This window comes from Rhinatrema bivittatum, chromosome 2, assembly GCF_901001135.1.
Source record: "Rhinatrema bivittatum chromosome 2, aRhiBiv1.1, whole genome shotgun sequence".
NCBI classification, from domain to species: domain Eukaryota; kingdom Metazoa; phylum Chordata; class Amphibia; order Gymnophiona; family Rhinatrematidae; genus Rhinatrema; species Rhinatrema bivittatum.
In genome coordinates this window covers 77,132,270-77,148,605 of record NC_042616.1, presented here as the reverse complement: position 1 = coordinate 77,148,605, position 16,336 = coordinate 77,132,270, and the positions used below count along the sequence as shown (strand labels likewise).

The 16,336-nt window shown below is 42.8% G+C and overlaps 1 protein-coding gene across 4 annotated transcripts in view; it reads left to right on the top strand.

Annotated features, from left to right (window-relative positions):
- Positions 1-16,336, top strand: part of MINDY4 (MINDY lysine 48 deubiquitinase 4) — a 459,492-nt gene that overhangs the window by 67,500 nt on the left and 375,656 nt on the right. For all 4 annotated transcript variants that reach the window (XM_029588354.1, XM_029588353.1, XM_029588352.1 and 1 more), the window contains one exon: positions 8,841-9,295. In XM_029588354.1, coding sequence (XP_029444214.1) covers positions 8,841-9,295 — 455 coding nt within the window. The remainder of the gene's footprint in view (positions 1-8,840; positions 9,296-16,336) is intronic.

The following is a 16,336-nucleotide window of genomic DNA, read 5'->3' as shown; positions in this document are numbered from 1 at the left end:
CACGATATAGCCTAGAAAAGGTACTGAGTCTTTGTGAAATTCACACAGAGAGTTTGGCGTACAGCAGGTGTTGACGAAGATGGTGGAGTACTTGCTTGACATCTGCAATGTGGGTGACCAAATCCTGGGAGAAGATTAATATATCATCCAGATAGACCACAACGTTCTTATACAGCAGATCCCGCAAGATGTCATTCATCATATTTTGGAAAATGGCGGGTGCGTTGCACAACCCGAACGGCATTACTAGATACTCGAAGTGGCCGTCTCGCATGTTGAAGGCTGTTTTCCATTCATTGCCGCTCCGAATGCGAATGAGGTTGTAGGCCCCCTTCAGATCAAGCTTTGAAAATATCTTGGCCCCTTGCAGCCGGTCAAACAGTTCTGAGATTAATGGCAAGGGGTAACGGTCTTTGATCGTGATTTCATTTAGACCTCGGTAATCGATACATGGACGTAGGATACCGTCCTTCTTCCCCACAAAGAAAAAGCCTGCATCGGCTGTCGACTTTGTTGGTCGGATAAAGCCCTTTTGGAGATTTTCTTCAATGTATTCCGACATTGCTTTATTCTCAAGAGCTGAGAGAGGGTACACCCTACCCTTCGGTGGCTCGGTGTTGGGCTTCCGTCTTATGGCACAGTCATAGGGCCTATGTGGAGGAAGAATATCAGCTGCTTCTTTGGAGAATACATCCCTGAAGGATGCGTATTGGGGCGGTAGCCCTGGCATCACTGGAGTCGTAGGCATGCACATGATAGGCGAGATCTCCTGAAGATACTTCCCATGACATTCTGGGCCCCAGCGGGAGAGATCCAAGGATGCCCAGTCAAATTGGGGTTGTGCACTTGTAACCAGGGTAACCCCAGGACGATAGGGTGCATGGCATTTCCAGTACAAAGAAGGAGAGCGATTCCATATGGAGAGCTCCGGTGCGAAGAGTAACTGGTACGGTTTTGCAAGTCACGTCGCCCGGTAAGGGATCTCCATGAATGGAGGGATAACAGTATTGGATCTTTCAACTTGATGAGGGGAATCCTCAAGTATTCCACTAGACGTCTGAGAATGAAGTTGCCTCCTGCCCCTGAATCCACCAGGGCAAGAGTCTGAACCGTGACCGGTCCATAAGTCAAAGAGACTGGAAGAGAAAGCAGAGGAGAGGGCGCAGTATGGCCTAAGAACAGTCCTCCTGCAGGACTTAGGCCCGTCCGTTTTCTGGATGAAAGGGGCATGTAGAGACATTATGGCCGGGCTGACCACAGTACATGCAATGGCCGCGCTTTTTCCGAAGTCTTCTTTCTTTGGAAGTTAAATGTCCATGACCAAGTTGCATCAGTTCATCTTTATCAGCAGCAAGACTTACTGGAACCATCTGTGGTGCGGATATAGAACTAGCCTGTTTCAACCCAGGTAACACCTTAGGCTGGAGTTCCTTCACCATGTCCTGGAGCCGGTGATCAATCCGAGTGGCCAAGGCTACTAAATCGTCCAGTGAGTCACGTGTTTCGCGAGCAGCCAGGTCGTCCTTTAAATGAGTATCCAGGCCTCTGCAAAAGAGTGTCTTGAGACATTTGGGGTCCCAGCGAAGTTCTGCCGCAAGAGTTTTGAATTTGATGGCAAATTCAACCAATGATCTGCTGCCTTGCTTCAATTCCACCAAAGCAGAACCGGCTACAGCAGTTCGAGCAGGGTCATTGAAGACGGATTTAAACAAGTCCATAAATCCTTCTATTTCCTGCAAAATGGGGTCCTTGTGCTCCCACAAGGTAGATGCCCAAGACAAGGCCCTGCCATCCAGGTATGAAAGGATGTAGGTAGTCTTGGAAAGAGCTGTAGGAAATAAAGATGGCTGTAAGGCAAAATGCATGCAGCACTGGTTTAAGAAGCCCCGGGCCTTCTGAATTTCACCGGAAAAGCGGATTGGAGCCACCAGTGGTACAGCAGTTTTTAAAGTTACCTCCTGTAACTGACCTTCTTGGTTGGAAGCTGTGCCTTGAATCTTCTGTGTGTGTAGCTGATGAAACGCTGAATTAAGTTTCTCCAAGGCGTCTTGCTGCTCCACAATGTACTGGGCCAGGCCCGGTGTGGCCTGCAAGGCATTAAGGCATGTTATCCAAAATCGATTATTGCAACGCCCTTTTCTTAGGCCTCCCAGCCTCCACTATTAAACCTCTTCAAATCCTTCAAAATGCTATGGCACGCATCTTAACAAACACCAGAAAATCCGATCATATCACTCCCACACTACAAAATCTCCACTGGCTCCCCATTGCCTTCCGTTCCCAATACAAAACACTTACCATCCTACATAACACACTATACAAAAACAGCTCCCCCTGGCTTGAAAATATGCCTCAATTCCGGCAATCGAACCGCCCCACTAGAAACGCCCTCGCCGGCACCCTCCAAACCCCCTCACTCAAAATTGGGCACCTCATCGCCACCAGGGAAAGAGCCTTCTCTATCACGGGCCCCTCCCTCTGGAACTCCCTCCCGGCCAAACTCCGACTAGAACCATCCCTGAGCCACTTCAAAAAAGGAATAGAAACATGGCTGTTTAAACAGGCCTACCCCACCTCCTCTCAACCCTAGGCCCTTCGCGCATTTCAGAACCTGCATTTTCCATACAGCCCTTTCCCACCCTCTCACCCTGGTAATCTTTTCCAGCACACCCCATGCTCCCCCCACACACCACCCTCCCTCCCTCCCTCCCACTCCCCCCCTCTCCCCTCCTTACCCTCTACAGCCTCCCCCTCCCCGCCTTTTTACCTTATCAAGCCCTCTCTTAACATTACCTCCTCTTTCTCATCTATATTCCCCCCCCGCTCCCTCCCTCCCCTTTCCCCTCTCCCCTCCCCCCTCTCCCCTCTAACATATAATTGAATATAAGGCACCTGCCCCCTCAATTTGTAAATAAGTTTACATATGTAATTTTAAATATGTGCAACATATCTAATCCATATCGTTCCAATTAAGTTATTCATGCTTGCTTACTCTTTCTCTTGTACTTCACTATTTACCTTATTCTTTACTATCCAATTATTATCCAATTTCTCCCAGTTAAACACCCTTGTTCAATGTAATTTCCTTTCCTTTCTCAGTTAATTGTGAACCGACATGATGTGTCCTACGAATGCCGGTATATAAAAATATTAAATAAATAAATAAGTTGTGCCGGATCCATGGAGTTAGCAATCTGTTAGTGTTCGTGGTAGTCGTGGGTGGATCCTTGGGCCGGTGGCAGATGACCATGCCCCTGGGGGAAGATCCCGAGAGGGACCACTGGTCAGGCTCAGAGTATGGAAACAGACACACACTAGTTCTTTTATTAAACAGTATATGGAACCAGCAGAGCGGCAGTAGTGAGCTGGAAGTGCCTGGCTGGACTGTAGTCCCTCAGATACTGGAACAGCGAACCTGGATAACTGAGCTGTAGAGAAACTGAATATAGTGAGTAGGCAGGGTATGCAGAGTTCAGGAGTAGAACCTTGATGGTAACACTCACACAATAGTCTCTTAGAAGCAGCCCAGGAGCTGGAAGGAAGTAGGCCCTCGAGGAGCGAGTACTTGGTTCCAGGGAACGCTCTGAGAGAGAGATGGTAACTCACTGGTGTTGTAGGCAGCGATGACTTCCTGGCAGAAGTGGTATTCAGTAGCAAGTTCGGGAACGTGGGCCCTCGAGGAGCGAGTACCGATTCCAGACTGCGATCTGAAAAGCAAAGAGAAAGCGAGGCCCCCAAGGAGCAGGTACCCCTGGTAAATCCGAGGGGGCAGAGTAGCAAGGTATGCAGAGAGCGAATCCCATCTGCAGCGATACCTGGAGGCAGCTATGTAAAACCTTTGCTAACTTGATTAGTTAGCGATTTCAGAGACCTTAAATATCCGCTGGAGATGATGTCCCCTCAGGGGATGCCCCTGAGGTTCGTGCCACTGCTGGTACTTGAATCAGGGCCACGCCACGCACGCGCCCTTAGGCTGCTGGGAAACATGGCGGAGTGCGGCGTCTAGCCAGTCTGGGGACGCCGGAGGAGAACAGCATGATGACGCTGTGGCAGCCAAACTTCCAACAGGCAAAGAGGGAGTCGCCAAAGAGGTAAGGTGGGCGTAGTGGAGACATCGGGGCAGCGACGGTCACAACAGTAACCTTGGACTCCCTACTCTCTCTTCTTCAAAAGGGAGATTGGCTTTGCTCTCTAGACCTTCAGGATGCATACACGCATATAGCGATAACACCGGCTCATCGGAAATACCTCAGTTTCCTAGTCGGACACCGACACTTCCAGTATCAAGTGCTCCCATTTGGCCTAGCATCAGCACCTCGAGTCTTTACAAAGTGCTGGCGGTAGTAGCAGCGTACCTCAGGCGACAAAGCATTCATGTCTACCCTTACCTTGATGATTGGTTGCTAAGGGCCCCATCCGAGAAGGAGGTTCTGACCTCCTTACATCTAATCCTATAGCTGCTACTATCACTTGGATTTCTAGTAAACTATCCAAAATCCAGTCTAGTTCCGTCACAGATCCTCTCCTTCATTGGAACAGACTTAAACACCATACAGGCAAAAGCTTTTCTCCCGAGAGATTGTGCACACACTATTGCAACACTTGCGAAGCTGGTGCAGACTCGTCGATCCACAATGGCTCGTCATTTACTAATCTTGTTAGGTCATATGGCATCCTCGGTTCATATTACTCCAATGGCCCGTCTGCCCATGAGAGTAATACAGTGGACCCTGAAGTCTCAGTGGACTCAGGCACACCATCCAATGTCCAACATTGTGCACTTCACCAGTCAGCTCCGCCTCTCGCTGGCTTGGTGGATTCAAGAATCCAATCTTCTCAAGGGACTACCTTTTCAATCTCCAGAACCTCAAATCACACTGACAACGGATGCTTTCAACCTTGGTTGGGGAGCCCATGTCAACGGCCTGCAAACTCAGGGAACCTGGTCTGCAGCAGAGTCACAGCATCAGATAAATTTTCTGGAGCTCAGGGCAATAAGGTATGCCCTAATGACTTTTCGGGATTGCCTATCCAATAAGACAATCCTGGTCCAAACAGACAACCAGGTAGCGATGTGGTACATGAACAAACAGGGTGGAATGGGCTCGTACCTGCTATGTCAGGAAGTAGCACAGATATGGGCCTGGGCTCTTTCCCACTCTATGTTCCTGAGAGTGACCTACCTGGCAGGCATGGACAATGCTCTTGCGGACAAGTTAAGCCAGACCTTTCTTCCCCACGAATGGTCCCTAAACCCCACTGTAGCAGAGAAAATCCTCCAGCGGTGGGGCTATCCGCACATCGATCTCTTTGCGTCCATTCACATCCTCAAAGTAGAGAACTTCTGCTTACTACATCGCAGCTACAAGTCACCACCAAGGGATGCTTTCACCTTCTCGTGGTCAAAGGATCTCCTATATGCGTACCCTCTACTTCCACTCATCAGCAAGACTCTCGTGAAGTTACGGCAGGACAAGGGCTTAATGATTCTCATAGCCCCTTACTGGCTGCGACAGGGGTGGTTTCCCATCCTTCGCGACCTCTCGGTCCATCAACAAATTTGCCTGGGGGCAGATCCGTTGCTGATCACTCAGAACAGTGGACAGCTGCATCATCCAAACCTCCAGGCCCTGTCGCTGACAGCCTGGATGTTGAAAGGCTAACTCAGTATCCCAAGTCCTGGAAGCTTCACGAAAGCCTTCTACTAGGAAGTCTTATCATTCCAAATGGAAAAGGTTTTCCTTATGATGCACATCTAAGGAACTAGATCCCTTTACCTGCCCCACAACGAAGTTCCTAGACTACCTTTGGCACCTGTCAGAGTCTGGTCTACAAGCTTCCTCCATTAGAGTTCATGTCAGTGCAGTAGCTGCTTTCCATAAAGGTATAGGGGATGTCTCGATATAGACACAACCCTTAGTGGCGTGCTTTATGAGGGGCTTACTACATCTCAAGCCCCCACTATGCCCTCCGGCCCCTGCTTGGGACTTGAGGTCCCAAGGTATTAGCACAGCTCATGAAACCTCCGTTTGAGCCTCTCCACTCCTGTGAGCTGTGTTATCTCACTTGGAAAATGCTTTTTCTCCTGGCTATAACGTCAGGTCGCAGAGTTAGCGAGCTGCAGGCGTTGGTAACGTACCCACCTTACACAACATTTCTCCATGAGAGAGTAGTGCTTCGCACTCATCCAAAATTTTTACCAAAGGTAGTATCTGAGTTTCATTTGAATCAATCCATTATACTACCTACTTTCTTTCCAAAACCCCACTCACATTCAGGTGAGCGAGCGCTGCATTCCTTGGACTGTAAACGTGCCTTAGCCTTTTACTTGGAACACACTGCAGCCCAAAGGAAGTCTACCCTGCTGTTTGTCTCCTTCAATAAAACCAAACTGGGAATTCCGGTGGACAAGCAGACTCTATTCTTCTGGCTAGCGGACTGTATTTTCTTCTGCTACCAACAAGTAGGCCTTCCGCTACAGGAACGTGTGAAAGCGCACTCTATAAGAGCCATGGCAACATCAGGAGCTCACCTTCATTCGGGGTCCCTTACTGACATCTGTAGGGCTGCTACATGGAGGTCTCTCCATACCTTTGCAGCTCATTATTGCCTAGACAAGGCTGGCAGGCAAGATTCCATTTTTGGCCAGTCTGTTCTGCGCAACTTATTCTCAGCTTAATAACCCAACTTCCTTCCAGCAGCCCACTGGAATTTCAGGCTGCCCTCTTAACCAAACACATCCCTGTTGTTGTGCCTGTTGCACGTCATTGGGTGCTTTTGGTACATTTACTTGGGCATCCTCAGCTCGCTATTCACCCATATATGAGGATTACCATCCTGCTTGTCCTGTGAGAAAGCAGAGTTGCTTACCTGTAACAGATGTTCTCACAGGACAGCAGGATGTTAGTCCTCATGAAACCCGCCCACCACCCCGTGGAGTTCGGTTCGCTTACGATTTATTATTTTATTTTTCTCTCATACTTTTACTACAAACGAGACTGAAGGAGGACTCCTGCTGGATGCAAGGTTGAGGGCATGCTGAGCATGCTCAGTGTGCCAATTCAAAGTTCTAGAAACTTTGACAAAAGTGTTCCGTGATAGGGCTCCATCCTGATGATGTCACCCATATGTGAGGACTAACATACTGCTATCCTGTGAGAACACCTGTTACAGGTAAGCAACTCTGCTTTCACTGTAATGGGTCCACGATTTTTGAGCTCTGCACTAAGGGAATTGAGGGGATTTATTGGCTCTTCCTTGAGAAGGTGACGTGCTGGCTTTTTCGACTCTAGCCACTGGGGAACAATAGGGGCATAGTAGGCACATTTCTGCTTGGTAAGAATTTTTTAATTATTTACTTATTTATAAGTTTGTTTATTTTAAATTAGTTTAATATTAGTTTAATTTTAGATAAATTTATTTATTGATGCTTTATTCATTGTGTTTATTGTTGTTATTATTTTTGTGTTTATGTGTATTTATATGGAGGTGGTTGTCTACTGCACCGGCCAGAGATGTCTCTGAGTGAGCGGTCTATAAGAATGAATGAATAAATAAATAAATAGACACGTGTTATTTTTAACATGTTTTTCGCCGCCTTGAACAAAGTTTCTTCCAAAAGGTGGGAAATACATTTTAATAATAAATAAATTGGAACTCTATAGCTTTGTATGACCTTCTTACCCTGGGAAGAATGCCCTGATTTTATTTATTTAGGTATTTATTTCTTTATGTGACTTATAGTTTGCCTAAATCCAAAGCAGATTAAAAAATAAAACAGTTTGTTTTCTTTTGATCTGAAAGCTGAGACGTGATATCTGTTCTTAAAAGAATGTGATTAGAACAATATTTGTTTATCAGCAGAGGGGGAGGAGGGTGTCCCACAGAGCTCTATGAACATCCTGCAGAAACAGGAGCAATATAATCTGCTGCACTCTGTTTCCCTTCCCTGTAAGAAAATCTTGTTGATTTTTACGTTGGATGATCAATATAATATTAGTAAACTCCTTGTAAAATCCTCTTACAAAATCCAGATAATCTCATTTCGCAGCTCATTGACAGTGCCTGATTGATTTATCAGCATCTTTTTTTACCTTTATGCCTTATTACTTGCATATCTCAGGCTGTATATTCCTGTCAATAACATCAGTGATCCTCAGATGGTCTGACATTAACAAAAAGAAATTACTTATTCAGTTTAACAATAACATTAAAAACTCTTCCATATATCGCTTTTTACAGTTACCCCTCTATTCCCACACTGCTTTTCTTTGTTGGTTACTTGTTCAGTATTGTTCCCTATTCAAGGTTCTTGTACTTGTCTGAATTGTCATCACAGGCTGCATGCATCCCTTACCTCTCCCAACTGCTTCCTACACCAGATTCTGCAATCCCTGGCATGTGTGCTACCAAAGCCCTCCTAGCCAGCAGGCACTTGGAGCAAGATGCTGGCACTGTGGTTTTTGTAAGAGGGAAGGTCCAAAGCAACAAACCGGAAACCGATCCAATATTGCAAGTAGCGATCAAACGAAAAGGATCGGTGAACACCAAGTGAATTTTATTGAAATAAAATGCCCGACTCAGGCTGCGTTTCGCTCATTTCTGAGCTGCTTCAGGGGCTGTTGGAGTCGGTAGTATCTGTTAGCAGCTGATTCAACTAGCATTAAATACAGTAGCATGCCGATTCAACTCTGTGACTATTGTTCAACCATCGCTGTCAGGCCAATGTCTACTGTAACATTGTGTTTGCGCGCCAAATTCTGCCTGTCGAAATCCACAATCCGAACTTGTTGTAGAATAGAAATTAAAATCTTTAATGTTCTTTCTTGACCTTTTTTTAGGATTTCTGCAAGAAGAGAGTGCCTAGGCGGTCCTCAAGAGTTAGTAGTGTATTACGGGCCAAAGATGAAGACCAGGGGAGAAACCCTTCTCAAATCCTAAACACAAGTGTGCAAAATACTACTGGAACTTCACAATATGCTGTCAGCCATATCTCCTCAAGCACTGCTTTGAAACTTGGGAAAGAATTTTCAGATAAAGTTCTTGCTGATTGTCTTGTTGGTTCCACCCATGAGAAAGTAGGAAGTACGTCATCTGTGATATATGATCCAGTTACTAAAAAACAGTCTGAAAGAGAACTAAACTGGACCAAAAGCTGTCTGGAAAATGATCTTATTCTAATGGAGACCCAGCAGAAAAGCTTTCTGGTTAATTCTCCACGTGGGAATTCAGGAGATGGCCAGGAGAAGAAAGAAAGAGCATCTATGATGAGTGAGAGTCTTATGTCTGTGAATCGGTAAGTCCCTTTTTAATCAAATGATGTTGGATCCTTTTTTATTAAAAAAAAAAAAAAAGCAGATTCACAAACAACCAATGCATGCAGTTTCACAAAAGTCATTAGTAGCTTGTACATTTCTCTTTGCGGTATTTAAAGTCAATGGTATCAAAAGGGCCCAGCATATATGAGGGGGCTACAAGATCTTGGCACTTAGCAAAAGAAAGGAGGAGCAGCTGATTGTTGATTGGGAGTGCTCTCTTCCTGGAATAAAGAACAAGTTTGGATGAAATGTAGGGATTGACAAACCAGTCTGGATTAAATAAAAAAACTCATCTTTCTTAGGGGTTTCAGTTAGAGTTGAAATGGGACAGACCACATATCAGATTGAATGAATTTTAACCTTTCATGACTCATTGTAAATCTGGATTAAAAAAAATAAAATTGGCACCATCAAATCTGGTTGAAGATAACTGAATATTTAGATAAATTTGAATCAAATGTTTGAAAATCTGAATTTAGACTTGAACCAGATTGATGGAGATTTGGCCATTCCTAATGTAATTTGTTTGAAATTTCTGCCAAGCAGTGGTTTAGTTCTTCTTGTTCTTTTTTTTTTTTTTTTTTTTTTTAAACCTTGTTTATTAAATTTTTAAGCATGAGCACAACCTGAACATAGTCAACTACAAGCGTCCAAACTGGATGTAATGTGAGTCTCTATCAGAAAGAACCTACATGGGATACATTTCCAATAGGTTATTTTGGCAAGCTGTTACAGAAAAGCAGCTATAGAAATATAGTAAAATAGTAAAATAAGATAACCATCCGAACATACAATTTAACATGGACAGCACCATAGTATCCCCGGAAAGCTTCCGCTATCCCTCCCCTCCCCCCGTCCCCCTCCCCTCTCTTGTATCATATTGTCAGGGACTAGCAGTGGACAGAGCCAATGACTAGATAAGTATAAAGAAGAAAGGGTAAGAAAGACAAACCCTCTATATTCTTCACCTCCATATAACCCCCATATTAGAAAAACAACCGATGCAAGTGTTATGAAGTATACAAAACATTTCTCATCAGTGGGGAAAGGTGGTCCATGAAAGCAAACCAAATCTTTTTGGAGAACTGGCCTGGGCAACTAAATATTCATGCGTAAATAGGTTCACCATTTTTTTAAACAGATAAATAAGAGAGTCTTCGCACTCCAACTAGAGACTACTGATGTGGGAGACCAAACAACCGAACGCTCAGGTCTATGGGTAGTTCGTCCCCTAGGAGTTTTGCACATTTACGACTAGTCTGCCCCCAAAATGCTTAGATTACCAAAAACATTGATAATATGTGCCAGTGTCCTTGTGACATTTTGTACAAAGCTTTGAGGAGCTAGCCTGGGTTTGAAATGCTTTCAAGGGAATAAGATAAGTCTGCCATGAAAATATATACTTTGTTTCTCTCAAGATAACATTATCTGTAAGATCATTAATACAAAGAAAACTATTCTTAAAATCTGGAAGGTAAAGATGTAATGCTGACCACTCCATCCATTTCATGTATAAGCCATGAAGAGAATCATTAACATCTACAGAGAGTAAAAGCATGGAGAAATGGGCACCCAAGGGGCACCATTTTTTCCCCACTTGTATTATCATTCGTATTTCTTTAGAAGAAGCAGACTCTTGAAAAGAGGACTGCTTCTCTTGAACAAAATGGCGCAATTGCAGGTAGGCAAAAAAGCGTGCTGGAGTGAGAATTGCTGCTGTAGCTCCTGGTAATTGAGAAGCAGACCTGAGGTTAGTAAAACCCTGCCTATGCTATCTTTTAAATACTGAATTCCCGGCTGAAATAGTCCATTATCCACTATTTGTAATAAAGAAGTCAGTCTGCTCTGGTGTTGGACTACCCTACACAGCTGCAACAAAGTCTTCCTGCAAGTGCAGACAAGGAGATGAGACCGTAAATGGGATGGAACATGTCTTAGTTCTATTTGAAGCCGGGGATTTAAAGAGGAAACTGCATACCATTCTAAAAGGTATTTAGATGGAGTAAAGTGAGAGGTGTTAGAGATCCAATTCCCCATGTGTTCCAGATTACAGGCCAGAGTATAGAGCAATAAATTTGGACATCCCAGCTCTCCTTGGTCTTTGGGTTTTATCAATACGTCTATGGGTATCCTAGCCATTTTCCCATGCCTAAGAAAGATTCGAAGGGCCCTATTGAGCTTATTATGATCATGTTTAGTTATCCAAATGGGCACCATTTGAAGGACATAGAGCCACTTAGGGAAAAGAATGATTTTAGAAAGTTGGATCCTGCTCATCAAAGAGCACAATAAAGCTCTGGAATTTGTTGCCAGAGGATGTGGTTAGTGCAGTTAGTGTAGCTAGTGAAATGGCTGGGTTTAAAAAAGGTTTGGATAAGTTCTTGGAGAGAAGTCCATTAACGGCTATTAATTAATACATGCTAGTTTATGTTATACTGTAAATCGAAGTGATATGTAATTTTCTACATGAATTTCGGTATATAAAAGTGTTAAATAAATACATAATTAAATTTACTTAGGGAATAGCCACTGCTATTAATTGCATCAGTAGCATGGGATCTTCTTAGTTTTGGGTAATTGCCAGGTTCTTGTGGCCTGGTTTGGCCTCTGTTGGAAACAGGATGCTGGGCTTGATGGACCCTTGGTCTGACCCAGCATGGCAATTTCTTATGTTCTTATTTACACCGGTCGAGGGAGGCAATTGTACCTGTAAGCAATGGCGGAATATTTGCCTTATAAATGGCATCCAATTTAACCGGTATCTTTATACCTAGATATTTAATTTCCTTGGCCACCCATTTCAATGGGAAGATACCTATCCATTGTGATTTAACATTGCCACATACATTTTTTTATTTTTATTTATTTATTGGTTTTTATATACCATCATTTAGACTTGCCTTCATAACGGTTTACAAGCTTGATATAAAATGGTAACATTCAAATTGTATAAAATTGAAATAAAAAACATATTAAATCTAAAAATACAAGTGTTATACATACTATAGAATATCAAACTAAATTACTTAATTAAAATATAAACTCAATATTTATCACTCTAAAAATATAACAAATAAACAAGTAAAATAATTATAAATAGATGTAGTGCTTAATAAAAGTTGTCTGTTTGAGCTGTTCTTATTCATTATCCTTATAGGCATTACTGAAAAGCCAGGTCTTTAGACCCTTTTTAAAAGCTTTAATATCTAATTGTAACCTTAGTTCTGTCAGGAGAGTTGGGTACGGCTAAAGAGATAGTTCTTTCCCTTACTTGACTCAAATGGGCAGAATTTACAGAAGGGATGGTCAGCAAAACTTTATTTGATGATCTTAAGCTTCTTTGAGGCTTGTATAACCTGATTGCTGCATTTAACCAGTCTGTTTGGTCGCTATAGATTAGTTTGTGTATAATGCAAAGTACTTTTAATTGGATTTGATATTTTATGGGGAGTCAATGCAGATTTATCAGGGTTGGTGTTATGTGGTCACTTTTTTTGCTTCCGGTTAAGACTCTAGCTGCTGCATTTTGCAATACTTGAAGTGGGTGGAGTGTGGAAGACGGTAGACCTAGTAGTAGTGAATTGCAATAATCAGTGCTGATGTCTTCTGATTTATCTTGAGTCCTGCAAACCTCCCAAACCTTATTTGAAGGTTTAACAATATTTCTAGAGATTTTACAGGCCTGGTAAGAAAGATGAGAGCATCATCCGCAAATGCAGCTACCTTAAAACCTGTTCTAGGTCCCCCAAAGCCCAGTACATCTGGGTCTAGCTCAATTTTTCTCAGCAGGGGATCAATGGATATGATATAAAGCAGGGGTGAGAGCGGGCAGGCTTGTTGCACCCTTCTTTGTATCTGTATGTCGCCCGAGGTACATCCGTTAGCAACAATAAGGGAAATTGGGTTGAAATAAAGTAAGGAAATATATGTAAGTATATCACCCCATAACCCATATCTTGTTAAAATTGAAAAAAGATAATGCCAAGACACTCGATTGAATGCCTTCTTTGAATCAAACTAATGGCCAGAGCTAGGATTTTCATGGCTGTGAGTTTAATGACGTGAGAACTGGCCTTTCTCCTTTTTACAAAGCCTACTTGATTAGTGGAAATTAACATGGGGAGTAGGAAATTGTCCATCCACTAAGACTTTAGCTAGAATTTGCAAATCACAGTTCAAAAGAGATATTGTTTGATAGGAAGAAGGTAATAGTGGATCCTTCCTTGGCTTCGGTAAACAGTAATATGAGCCTTATTAAATGCAACCAGGAAGGAATTTTAATGCACACCATCTAGATAAGTTAGTTAGGGGAACAAGAATTTGTGATCTTAAGATTTTATAGAAATCGTATGAGAAACCATCTGGACCAGGAGACTTGCCAGATTTGCTGGAATTAATAGCTTGCAGAACTTCATATGTTTGTATCGGCCTATTGAGATAAACCAAATGGGCCTCTGAGAGTTGTGGTAGTGAAAGGTTAGCAAAAAATGCCTCCTCCTCCTTGCTCCCTTCAGAGACATCCTCTAAATATAATGTATCATAAAAAACCTGGAATATCTCACAAATATCATACTTTGTGTAGACCATCCCCTGTGAGTTTCTCATATAATCTACAAACATTTTCCCTTTTTATTTATTTATTTTTATTTATTTGTTTTTTTATATACTGAAATTAACATGAGTATCACATCGGTTTACATGTTAACTTTGTGATAATGTGACGGTGGTCATATTATCTTTACATTGTAACGTTATGAATAACACAACTAGGTATTGATTTAACAGTTGAAACATTATAAACATTGATTAACAAACATTAATAAATTTCTTAACATTGTCTTTAACATAGCTGAATGTAAGTGTTGAAGTATGTTGTTTATTTGAGATGTTATGAATGAACTTTGGCAGAATGAACTAAATTGGCCAAGAGTTTCATGGCCTTATGGTCTACCTACAGTGAACACAGAGCCCGCTTCTGGAGCAGCATGTTAGTCTTTCTAGAATACTGTGATAAGTAGCTCTATGCCCCTCAGAGGGATCTCGAACTAGGTCTGCCTTGATCAACTTTAATTGGGCTTCCAGTTGTAAAATACTGTTATTCATACGCTTGTTCCTGGCTATCAAGTAAGAAATGATTTCCCCCCAAGAACCACTTTGCCAGTTTCCCAAAATAATTGGGGAGTATTTGTGTGGTGTTGATTTTGGAACACAAAGACCCTATGAAATTTTTGGAAGTCCAAATTGTCTTTCAAATAACCTTGAAATCTCCAATTCTGATCAACCAATCCCTCATTAAGGGGCTGATGCAACAAAAATTTGCCGAAAGTGGGCACTGTATGTTCGTTTTCCTATCTGGCGCACAGCCATGGGTTTGGAAAATGGACACTGGTTAACTGAATGTCCGTTTCCCTAACGTGACAGCCGGCACTATTTTTTGTTTTGTTTCTATTTTTTTTAAATCTTTTAAACTTTTCATTCTTCCGACTTAATATCGCCATGTTATTAAGCCGGAGGATGTACAGAAAAGCAGTATTTTCTTCTTTTCTGTACAACATTTGGGGTGCTCAGAAATTAACGCCTGCTCTGGGCAGGCATTAATTTCTGAGCATAAAAATGTGTGGCTTTGACGCACATTTTCTTTTTGCACATGGGGTGAATAATTAATAGCCTCATCAACATGCATTTGCATGTGATGAGCGCTATTAGTTATGCAGCGAATTGGACATGTGTTGTGGAGACTCTAATCCCCTTATAGCATAAGGGGCAGCAGATGCTCCTACAAAACGTGCGTCCAACCACGAGTTAAATAGTGCGCTTGGCTGGGCATTCTGTTTTGCATTGGCCCCTAAGAAATTTAACAACCACCGAGGCCGGGGAGTTATCTGAGATTACTTGAGATCCAATATCTTTCTGAGAAACTGAGGAGAAACAGTCTTGGGAGACTAATATGTAATCTATACGAGAGAGGGACATGTGAGCTCTGGACATAAGCATGTAATCCTTCTCTTCAGGATGCAGGGTTCTCCATATGTCCAGTAAGCCTAAATGGTGACAAAGGAAAGCCACGCCTTTCTTTTTGGATCCCCCCCCCTTTGCCTGACAGGAGGGCATTTATCTATGGATGGATCATGTGATAATTAAAATCACCCACCAGGAACAACATACCCTGCAAGTTATTCAGCAACATATTCAGGATTTAAAAAACAAAACAATTGGGGGCATAGATATTACAAACAGTTACCTCTCTCCCATTCCATTCCCCTATGAGAACAATAAATCTGCCCTCTGGGTCTGAAATGCTATTAATTACTTAGAAATTAGTTGATTTACTAACCAATAAGGCAACCCCTGCTTTTTCCCCCTGTGCCGCTGAGAATACACAAGATCCCACCCACTCCCTTTTAAGCTTCCCGCTCTCTATGATAGACAGATGTCTTTCTTGTAGGCAAGCAATGGAATCTTGAGACCTCTTTAGATGTTGCAAAATCTTCTTCCTCTTAATAGGCAAGCCAAGTCCATTAGCATTCCAAGAAATTAAATTATTCACACTACTCCCAAACTAAAGATTCCCCAAAATCTAGACATAGTACTCCCCAGCCTAGCTGCCCATTGACATTGTAGCTGTGAAAATATCATAGGCATATAGAATAAGTAAGCCCCTGCTTTGAGAAATTTCCAAATGGGGGAGCAACCCAGAATCATAGATAAAACGGTATGACAGCTAAATAGGAAAAAACACCATCATTCCTCTTCCCAAAGAGAATCTATTCTCAACCCTCCCCTAGCAATATCACATTAAGTTTCCAAAAACATTAAGCCCCAAATCCATACCCATCCCCCCTCCCTCCCCTCTGCCCCCTGAGTCCAAATCACTTCCCTCTTGAAGCAAGGGAAAGAGGTCATGCTTATATGTGGTCGGGTGCCACACTCCCAAATGCTTCTTCGGGATCAGTCATCTGCATACGCAGCTGAATATAATGAAAGTTGCAGTCTCTGCTCTCCATTGGTGCTGTGTCCTA